Genomic DNA, 11,524 nt, shown 5'->3' on the forward strand with positions numbered 1-11,524 from the left:
TATACAGTCAAACTGTAAACCACGAGAAGACGATAAATGGCCGTTGCTTAGAGGTTATTTTGTTTAATTGTTGGATTCTTTAGTGATAAATGCGAGTAGAAGTTATTTTGTATGCATTTGTTCCCGAAAAGAAAATGGCCGTCGTTCAGAGGTTGCAGTTATCGGAGTTTGAACTTTTATATATTGTGGAATAATTTATAGAGAATAAACACGAATGAAAATTAGTTTATGAAATTTACTGTTGTAAAGGCACGACAGCATACAAATGAATTTTTATAATTGAGTTATAATCGGTAGAATTCAATTTATTTCCTGCATATTCATCCACTATAATATTCATTACTGATATATTAATAGGTTGAAAGCTTTGTAAACATTTGTTACGGATGCAATAAATAACAAATTGACTTTTTAAACATAAAGTTACTTGTTTGGTTACGCAAGTTATAGCTTACATTGTATACGATTTATATTATATTAACTTTATATGTAGGAAGCAACCTACATGTAACCTTAACATTTATTTTATTTTATTTTTTATTATTGAAAATAATAGTCAATCTTGAAAACGTCAGGAGCATTTGTACTACACGCTGACTTTTTAATTGACATTTCTATTATTAATATTTCTTACATTAAAAATAGATTTATTTTCTTCCGAATTTTCTAAAGAAATTTCGAAAAATAAACTTAAAATTATTTTTGCATAAATTATTTTCTAATTATCTGCACGAGAGCAATTTTTTAATTAAAAAAAAATATCAATCCAGCAACGAGTTGCGTAACTTTCTCGGCTTGAGCTAAAGTTGTATGTGGCGCTATCTGTTAACGAGATTTTATTAAAAAATAACTTTTTATATTATTAATTATTATAAAGTGACAAAATAGCTTAATTTTTAGAGTAGAAGTTGCGATGAGTTTTATGAAAGATTGTAAATGCTAATAAGGAGCTTAATTAAGTCCAACCCCCACTCGAGATACGACACGTGACCCACTGTATCTCAACACCCCGTCGACCTTTAACCGCCAAAATTTAATAGCATCAATATTCCTAATATACAAACCTCCTTACAAAATTTCAGAAATTTTCGACGAAAAGCACAGAAGTTATTAAGCTTCAAGATGAATGGAATAAAAACCTGCCACCCCCACACACATACAAATTCATAAATAAAAAAACCCAGTTTTTTTGTATTTCTCGGCGTTTCGAGGTCCTCCGAATCCAAAAATCTACAAATCTTGGGGTGACTTTTTGACCGATGGCCATACTTTCGCTCTGTTATGTATAACAGCCGGGAAAGTAAAAAGTTCAAATTTATAGTAAAATTGGCTTAAAGTTTATATATATATACACATATATATATATAGAAAATACCGTATGAAAAATACATAGGTAAAGCGAGTGAATTCAACAATAAAATTCAATTGTAAAGCAATCTTAAAGTGATCGATAGTAAGAAACCGTTCACATGAATTTCACTGAATAGAAGGGGAAAAACATAAAAAAAATATTGTATTTTTATGAAATTTATTTATATAAAACTATAAATAAATAACATTTTTTAAAAGGGGTATTAACAGTTTTTGCAATTGTTCCTTCCTCAATTAATCAAGTCAGTTGGAAGGATGCCTATTACCGATGCCTATCCACGTATTGTTTGTATCACGTACTGTTTCCAAGCACGTGATGATACAAGAAACATAATTCTTAGACCCCGTGATTCTTCTCGACATCTTTTCATTTCCTTATCAAAATAATTAGGTTAGAGCATTAATCTTTCAGCTGTTTCCTTTACTTTTAACGGTTCTAGTTATTAAATAATGTGTTTTAATCCTACAGGATCATCCTATAAAACTTTAAACAGGTAAAAATATAAGAGTTTTATCGAGAAATTTTCCAGGAATTTTCGGGTTTACAATTCTAAAAGGGGTGCTTATAAATTCCTAATGCTATTCAAGTTAAGGTATTGACATAATATAATTAATTAACGAAGAAGAATAGGATAAGCCGATGTACAAACTGGACCCTTTGCTACTTACATAATACGAAAAATCAATAAGTTTTGTACTGTTTCTTTGTATTTTCGTTTATAGAAGCGGCAATAAAACGTTTACAGGATAAGTAATCTCCCGTTAAATCAAGCAAAATAGAATAAATCATGAATGGATTTTGTAAGGAATTAGCTTTGAAAATAGTATTTTTTTCCTCCCTCCTTGTTTCATGCGAAGATTTAATTCTATTTTTAGCGCTTTCTAAGATTTTTAGATTTCGTTATTTATCATTTTCTCGGAATATATTTTTCCGAAAAATCTGAAAAATATTTATATATAATAAAACTTTATACTTATAAAATTGTTTGGTGAAAAAATAATCATTTAAACATCAAAATTTTTCATTATAAAACCATTTTAATAATAAAAAAAATAATAAAAAAAATCATGTAATATTCTAAAAACTGTAATTTTTAAAATATTAGAACATATTTTTTTAATATTAAAAATGAAAAAAAACCATTTTAAATTATAAAATGAATTTCTATTTTAATCATAAAAACAATTTATATAACTTTTGTTCTAAATTAAAATATAAGAACATGGTGATAATGTTCTTGTAAATTTACTACATAAACTTATAAATATGCACGTATTAAATCGTAGAATAAAATTGTTAAAAAGTTAAAAATAGATAAATATATTAACATTTAGAAAATAAATTTATATATATAAAGCAAAAACAAAATTAAAAGTGAATCTCTTCTCNGCCATCTGTTATCGTATTTTATTTTAAAAACTTTTTATATTTTTAACTATTATAAAACGGCAAAAAGCTTAATTTTCTGGGTAGAGAAGGGTTTTATAAAAAAAAAAAAAAATTTAAATGCTAATAACGAATAAAATCTCCATTAAGTCCGACCCTAATGGAGATACACACAACTCCCTTTATCTCCCTACCTCCTCGACCTTTAACCATCAAAATTTAATAGTATCGATCTCCCTAATATACAAACCTCCCTGCCAAATTTCAGAAATTTTCGACAAAAAGCACGGGAGTTAAATTAAGCTTCAAACATGGTGGACAAAATAGTCCCATCCACACACACACACACTCACACTAACATCCATACATACAGGAAAAACAATCGAATTTTTTGCATTTCTTGACGTTTCGCGGTGTCCTGAGCCAAAAATTATAGAAATCTTGGGGTGCCATTTTTTGACCGAGCGCCATAGTTTCTCTCTGTTATATATAACAGCCGGGAAAGAAAAAAAGAGAGAGAGAGAGAGAGAGAGGAAACCACAAGCAACGACACTTAACAAAAGCATGAAAGCAGTGTTTCCGAATGAATTCTTTTATCGTTCAGTGTAAACATCAATATTTGTATGACGTATCGATTATGACGGATTTCATTTCTTAGAAAAATTCCTACTTTTCCTTCCCACGCCAAGTACTCCACTCATCAATGAATTAGTTTCAATGTAGATTTATAAACACGTTTTTCATAAGAATGACAAGAGAATAAAATCAATTCACCAATCTTTGACTATGAAAAAGTGAAAATATCCAAAGGCGATATATTGAAATTCGAAAAAGCAAATATGGATGACGATTATGTTTAAAATTGTCAATTATTGGGCTGCAATTTGAAAAAAAAAGAACTGTAGGCCTATAAATTCCCACTGTCGTCCGTCCGTCTGTCCGTTCCTTAATCTCGAGAATAGATTTAGAGAGACGAAAGACGAGACTAGATATAGAAAACTTAGAGGCTGGAGACCCCGATTAAATATATACGAACTTCCGCTTTTGTTTTTGTTTAATGTTTCTTCTTTAAAGCTATTTCAAGTAGTATAATTTAAGTGATAAGATTAAATTAAAGCCGAAAAATACTAATGATATTACCGAAAACTCGAACAATTAGTTAATTTTTAGCCGAAAAGTAAGAACAGGGATTAATTTCCACACTCTGATTGTTTTAATTCGGATATTATGGGAATATATTTACATGCGAAGACGGCTGCAAAATCATCCGGCGAATTATTTTTCATTTTTATTAGATTAATTATTTCCAGTTGTCTCGAAATTACAATTCCGCATCTTATTAAATTTTATTGTTTAACATACGAGGTGATTCACGCGGGAATGTGAAAAGACGAGCAGAAATACGTGGTATGTTTTACAGAAGTGGCCGTGTAATCGTGAAATATTGAACAGAGTGAATGTTCGGTGCCGTACGAAAGTAGAATATAATTAATTACAGTGATTAAAAAACATGGGGCGCTTCTAATTGACAAACAGCTAAGTAAGTGAACCAATGGTATAGTTCGTTACTTAAAAGCACGCAAAGTTAAGCAGTATTTATTTAATTTTTAAAGAAACGGAAATCAGTACACGCGTGTTACTTATACATTTTCACCAATTATATCCATAATCTTTAACAAGTTTTATTATTCGGTAACAACACGTGTTGAAATCCGTATTGACTAATGCGGCGCATTAACTCTTACCGATTTCATCCGTATTCAACGGGAACTTCGTATTGTTAATGAAGTTCTAATTGGGATACATCAAAATAGAATATCATTAAAGGAATAAATATAATCTTTATCGTTTCTTAGTAATAAACTTTTATTAATAAAATAATTCGATCGGAGCTCACTAGATGGCATAGGATACCTTCTTTATTGTAATTAATTAAGGAATCCCACAGGAAGGAACAAGTGCAGTATAGCCGATACTAATTGATTTAATATTCCCCTTATTAGTTTAATGAGAACTTAAATAAAATAGTTTGAGTGATTTTGCTTGTTCCTAGTATCGAGGGACATCGAGACGTACAACATCTCTCGAAAAGAACGAAGGAAACTACATTAACAAGGTGTTTATGTCGAATGAAACGTCTTCTAATTGCCAAAAAACAAAAGAAAAATATCAACAGAATTGATTTTCATTGCTACACCAAATATAATTAATATCTCGTTTGTCTGAGAATTTTTTCTTTTCCTTTCATTTTTATGTTTTTCTGAAGTTATTTGCATTAATAAAATGATTTTCTAATTCAAATTATTTAATTTTAAATATTTAGAGTTGATAAAAAAAAACAACGTAGAAGTAATTGGAATTCTTTCTTATGTATGATTTATAACTTTGTACGAGCTTATATACATGTATTGCACTTAGGTTACTTGTATATAGGGTCTACTCTTATATAAAAATAAAAGAGAAACTTGCTGAAAATTCTACTTTAAAAATTTGTTTAGTTTACTTTTTTTATATAAGAAATTTATTCACAGGAGAATATGTATTTTAAAATTTATACTTTGGTAAATTTATCTACTTTCTTAGTCATATGTAGCCTATACACGAGAAAGTGGATAAGGTTAAGTTGAAAAGTTGAAAATGTGATTTTTGAGTATGTTCACCCTGACGAAAACGACGATAAATACGCAGAAATCGGCAATACAGAAGAGAAAAAATAATAAGAAAATGTTGTTTATTCTTTCTTACTCCTAGTAACTTACGAAAACATCATTTAATGACTTCAATTTGAATACGATTCTAGTACGACCAGAATGTTTCGTATAGAAAAACATCATTATTATTGTACATATTATTGTTATTTTCGTTTCCTGATGCAATCACCTGGAGGATATTTAAGAAAAGTAAGCGCTATTGATTGTCTTTGGGGGTAAGAGTTTATTAGAAAAGAACATAATTAAAGGTGCCACTAATTGGAAACTGTTCTTTCGATTATCTTTTCAGATAACGGTCAACAGGTAAAGCTTTCTTATATCGATCGTCTCAAACCCTATTCATTAAACAGACCACAATTAACAAAAATGAAAATTAACAGAGGAAGATCGAGAGCTAACTTTAAAATGTTTTTTTTTTTTTTTTAAGTATGAAAGTTATTAAGAATGCCTTAAACGGAATTTCCATTTCTGAATTTTTCTCAGTCGAGTGCCGATATTATTGAAAATATAAATACAAAAAGAGAGAAAAATATTTCTCTTTCTTTACCTTAACATAAAGGAAATTTAAAACTTTACCAGATTTATAAACATTTATAAAGGCATTCACCTCGAATTTCGTAAGAAAAATAAGAAAAAAAGTACTATTTAAATAAACCCGTCTTCGAAATTATTTATTATTATTTTATTATTTTAACACGGATATTGCACAAATAAAACGTTTTAAAAAAATCGATTTTTAAGCAGAAAAACATGTCGAAAAACGCAAGATAATGACTTATAATGCCATTTTTATAAATTCTATGGGGAAAATGGATTAATTTTTTAGCTTTATTTATTGATAATTTTACCTACGGAACACTACTATAACTTTGTTTTTATAAATTTAAATCTATAATTTTAGTTTACTCTTTATCCGAATGATCATTCACCTTTGTTTATCGGTCGGAATGAGAGCACGATATTATTATATTAGGATTATTATTAAATTTAAACAAAGTGATGAAAGAGTCAACGACTCTGTCGTGTGTGTCCTCTTTACTTGTCAACAGCCAGTGGACATTCCCGGGTGATAAGGCGTCAACCTACTCCCCCTTTTCGGAAATATCATCAAGTAACAATCAGTTGTAATTTAAAAGCGAACCATGGTGGCAATTACAATGTTAGAAACTATCCTTTTTCAACTTACTTCTTCAATTCCCTTCTTTAAATGTAATTCTTTTGACAATAAATAATCCACCACCTTCTCGAATTGCTTTATTCACTGCGGAACTTTCTTTATTCTCTTCTCTTTGTTAAATCGTCTACGAAGATCGAAAATATAGAGACAAAATTATTCAATCCAGATTGGCAGGGAAGGAATTCCACAATCAAAGATACTTTGAAAAGAGTAAAAAAAAAATTCTCTTTATCTCTTCATTCAATTCGTATAAAGTCGGCGTTTGATGGTGTTGAATATAATCTCTGTAATTTGAAAAAATTCTACACCTATAAATTCCCACTGTCGTTCGTTCGTTTGTCTGTCTGTTCTTCTTGAATCTCAAGAACAGAGTTAGATAGATGAAAGCCGAGACCAGATATAGAAAGCTTAAGGGTAGGAGGTCCAGATTAACTATATACCAACTCTGGTCTGAACTGGAAATCACGTGATTTCAGTTCAAAAATTTCCCCCAAAAGATGTTAGATAGATGACCGGCACGACTCGTTTGCTAGAGGGAAAGTATGATGTGCAGGGGCAAAATATTATTAATTTGGGGTGGAGAGCATATATTTTAAGTTAAATAAATTAAAGTTATTTATTAAATTAAAGTTATTATTATTATTTTAAATTTTTTGATAGATTATCTAGTTTTATTTTATTATAAAATCCCTCAAATTTAATTTTGTTTTATATCGTTTGTGTACAAAGGTTTGGACCTCTTCTTATTTCTTTTGATGATATAAATAAGTTGGTTTGAAACAATTTGAGTTATCTACTCTGTCAAATTTTTTTTTGAATAATTTAAGTGCTTTGTATACTTCAAATAATTATTATTTATAAGTTAGAGGGTCCTCCATATTAGAAAATTTATGTTCTTTCGTACGTATGCCTAGAACATTTTACTCTATTTAACATGGAATAAGCAGAAAATGGATAAGCCGTCTATTCGGGGCATCCAGAAGGATTTTTCCCTATCCCTAAAAAAAATTAGTGACCCCTTAGTGGTATCTTCCCCTATAAATTAATGTTAATTTTACTAACAAAAAATAAAGTCTTTAATATTGCTTTTTATTAATAAAGAAACATTCTACATATTTTATTTGTTCCAAAAAAAAATGGCAAGAGGAATTCACTAAGCAACAGGGGACAGCTTTGCCCCTGTCTCCGTACAAGCTTTTAGAGGCCCTGCGCCTATTTTATTCTCGAATTATAAAATGTATAGAATGTGCCCAGTGCATTATTAATGCCAATACGTAGCTGTAATTTCATTTATGAGGTATACGTGTATATTGATCTTTTTCCACGTGTCACATTGAGTTTGGTAGTTTGCTAGACTTTCTTGTCAAAGACGGGCATAGAAGATGGGATATGCCCGTCTTGTCTATGTATAATGTATAAATATAATTTTCTACTGTAGCCTATATTTCGGAAACTTTATTCATATGTTAATGGTAATTATAGATTGCATTACTTTCTAGCCCAAGCATCGCTCTAAAGTATATAAATACATCACAAACAGAAGGAACCACGAAGGGGAAACACAAAACAAAAAAATATATATACGAAATTTAACAATAGAAACAATTCGGAGTTGTAATTAAAGGCAATAAAAACCATATACTTATTTTTTTTTTTCATATACCATCCTTGTTCATTATGTGTACAAGATAGGCATTGTGATGTACAGTACCATTAAGTCCATACATTTAGACAAGATGAGCAAAAGTGCCATAAATTTTCTATTTTTTTACCCGAAACATGTTATTTTGAGTTAATATTTATCTGCAACGAAGAGAATTACCTGGACATTGTTCACTGTAATAAAGTTTTCACAGGTGTTGTCATTTTTCCTCGATAGCCCCACGTTGTCCGGAATGACTATTTATATTATTTAGTAAATACTTGTGCATCTTTTAGATTCGTATCATGCTGTATGTTATATATATATAACACAGTGGTTCAATAAGAGGAAGAAGAAGCGAGGGTCCCCTTGCCCTTCTTCGATTGCGCTTCTGATTGCCATTATACCTTGTATATATAGGCTATATAGTACAAAATCTTTGTATGCGATTTAGCACAAAATATTCGCATTTAAAAGAATATTGAATATATAGATATAATATTAGATGTAAAATTACAGCTAAAAGTTGGAGTAATCTGCAAACATTTTAATGGTAAATTTCTCTATAGTTAATATAAAAATAAATACATATAAGTGCAAATAAACGAATTAAAACGTTGATTTATAAATGTAAAATGTTGTTTTTCGTATTTAAGAAGTGCTTTAACATGTGTATTTATATATCTAAAGTTGTTTATGCGTTTAAATCACGTTTATCGTATTTACAAGTTTTGTAAGGTTTGAAGAAAATATTTATAAATAATTTTAACAAGAGTATTTCTATCTTTTTCTTTTTACAGTTTTATTTATCAAGCATGATTTCGATTTCAAAGACCTACTTTTGGATTTTTTACTCTTGTTTCCTGTGCATCCAAGTACAGGCTTACTTCTGGGAAAGGAGCGGATGCCATAAAGTCGGTACGTAAACACACACAAATATATATATTTTTATTTTAGTTTTAGAGATAAAATATCCAGAAAACTATCGGTTTAAAGAATTTTTGCATGTCGAGTGGTCTTTTATATTAAATACGACAAAAGACGGGTTATTTTATTAATAGGAAACGTTTAATTGCCGTCGTAAAGCAAAACGCCAACGATCATCATAAGCAAGGTAACAGCCGTTAATGTACTCTGTCAGTACTCATTCAGTAACTGTTAATAGGATAAGTTCGTTGCAACAATCAAATATAACGTTAAGGAAGCGACTATTAATAAACATCAGATTAATTGATAAATATAGGCCTACGCTTGTGTGTTTCTAACTTTATCAAAACACACTTTCCTTAATAATTTCCCATTATTATATGCGTATTGACAGTTGACACTCGGTGATGTATTTAATCGAGTGCATTTTACACCCCCAATCGATACATTTTTATTTCATCGGTGGATAAATTTAACACACGTTATCCATTTTCTTAATCACTAATTTCCGATTAATTAGAAATAGTATTTTCAACTATTTTTTAAAAGTTTTAATTAAAAAATAAGTTAACTTTTTGAGTACAAATTGTATTTTATGGTGTTTTTAAGTTGTAATTTCAAAATTATGCTATAATTAATTGGATTGTAATGAAATTAGGCGTAAGAAATCTTTAAAAATCCGTAAATAAACGATTTTTTTCACATTTAGACTGTTCTGAATAAGTTAGAAAATTTTCAATCTTTATTATTTAAATAGTATTTAACGTTTGCCACGATTTAAGTATCTAAAGAAAGCCTAAAAATAGAGTTTACCCCATCATTAAGATCCTTACAGCATTGTCATTTTCTCGAATCTGCTATTGGTAATTAAATCAATCGGTTGTCCATTTAAAAATATTAGGCTGACGTAAGAAACTATTTATCAATTAAAACTATTTTAAGTTATAAACAGTTTTATTGACGTCACGCCAATTGATAGAAGATGTTATAGAATAATTTGCATATCATTTTTCGGGTTCTTTAAAGATGGATTTTAATGCTTGTGTATGAGAGAGATGAAGCAATACACTGGAGACATTTATTATTCACTGGCAGTTGCGTAAGCTTCGTACTTAAACAGAAGTACAAAAACGTTTTACACAAGAGACCATTTCTGCCCAACCCGTTTCTATCGTCGACGTCTTTAGCATTCCGGAGACAACAATCGACTGGAATCTATGGCAATTTCTTTTTTGTACACTTCATCAGCAGCGATGCGAAATGAAGTTAAATGCATCCGTCAACAGAATCTGAATAACAAAAATGCCAGATAATAATGGCCGACTTCTTCCACACAAGATAAAAGTTTGGCTTTTCATCTGGCATTGGGGATAAAACTTAGAATTTATCATCCGTATAAATTCAGATAATATTTTATATTTATATGAATTATTGAGGGTTATAAGAAAAAATTGAATATATTTTTTTTCTTATTTCTATGAAATTTCTTATCTTTATTATATATTTTGGAAATAACCTTTATGTAAATCTAATAAAATTTCTGGTGTACGATCGTTTCTTTTTAAAATATTTGATGGTACTTTTAAAAATATAATAAATTTCACTTACTTACTGTATAAAAGTTTGAATATAATGCTTTTATTAAAAATACTATTATACTTTACTATTGTTAGTGTTTTGTTACTGTACTATTACCATTGTTTACTAAATATTTTACTATTTTTTAAAAATAGTTGTCTGATTCTTTTTTAATAAAGGCGCGAATGCAATAAATGTGCTAGTTTAATAAGAAATAAAAAAAGATCTTTAATTTCATTTAATTTTCTCTTATATTAGGGCATACAAGAAGGGTTAGTATACCAGATTGTGTGGAATTCGATATCACTACAAATGCCTGCCGAGGATTCTGTGTTTCGTTTTCGATTCCTTCATCCGAAGAGACTCTAAGAATCAATCCTCATCAAGCAATTACATCCATGGGATATTGCTGTAACATTATGGAAACAGAAGACGTAAGTGATTATTATCCTTACTCTGTAAATTTTTACTTTCGCTTTGATTAATTGGATCACCGTAACACATTATCCAATTAAACGTGGCAAAAATAACTATATTAGCCAACGGCCCGTAATTCCCGCGAGATAATTTAGAAAAGGTATAAATGGCCACCCCCTCACACGTAAATCAAGATTGATAGCACGTCAGAGACACAGATATGACACCAAGAATGAATATTAATATGTTTGGAATATCATCTATTTGCAAAGAAGTGCTGGTTGATGTTTGCAAAATAAAATTTCTTGTTTCTT

The 11,524-nt window shown here is 29.5% G+C and overlaps 1 protein-coding gene across 1 annotated transcript; it reads left to right on the forward strand.

Annotated features, from left to right (window-relative positions):
* Nucleotides 1–5,574: 5,574 nt before the first annotated feature.
* On the forward strand, nucleotides 5,575–11,278 carry LOC111627039 (thyrostimulin alpha-2 subunit-like). Its single transcript, XM_023370584.1, has 4 exons — nucleotides 5,575–5,658; nucleotides 5,759–5,772; nucleotides 9,089–9,206; nucleotides 11,052–11,278. The coding sequence occupies exons 3-4, from the start codon at nucleotides 9,104–9,106 to the stop codon at nucleotides 11,276–11,278; spliced, it is 330 nt and encodes a 109-aa protein (XP_023226352.1). The 5' UTR covers nucleotides 5,575–5,658; nucleotides 5,759–5,772; nucleotides 9,089–9,103.
* The last annotated feature ends 246 nt before the right edge of the window (nucleotides 11,279–11,524 follow it).

This window comes from Centruroides sculpturatus, unplaced genomic scaffold (genome assembly GCF_000671375.1).
Source record: "Centruroides sculpturatus isolate CEXI.00-Female unplaced genomic scaffold, Cexi_2.0 scaffold402, whole genome shotgun sequence".
NCBI lineage: Eukaryota > Metazoa > Arthropoda > Arachnida > Scorpiones > Buthidae > Centruroides > Centruroides sculpturatus.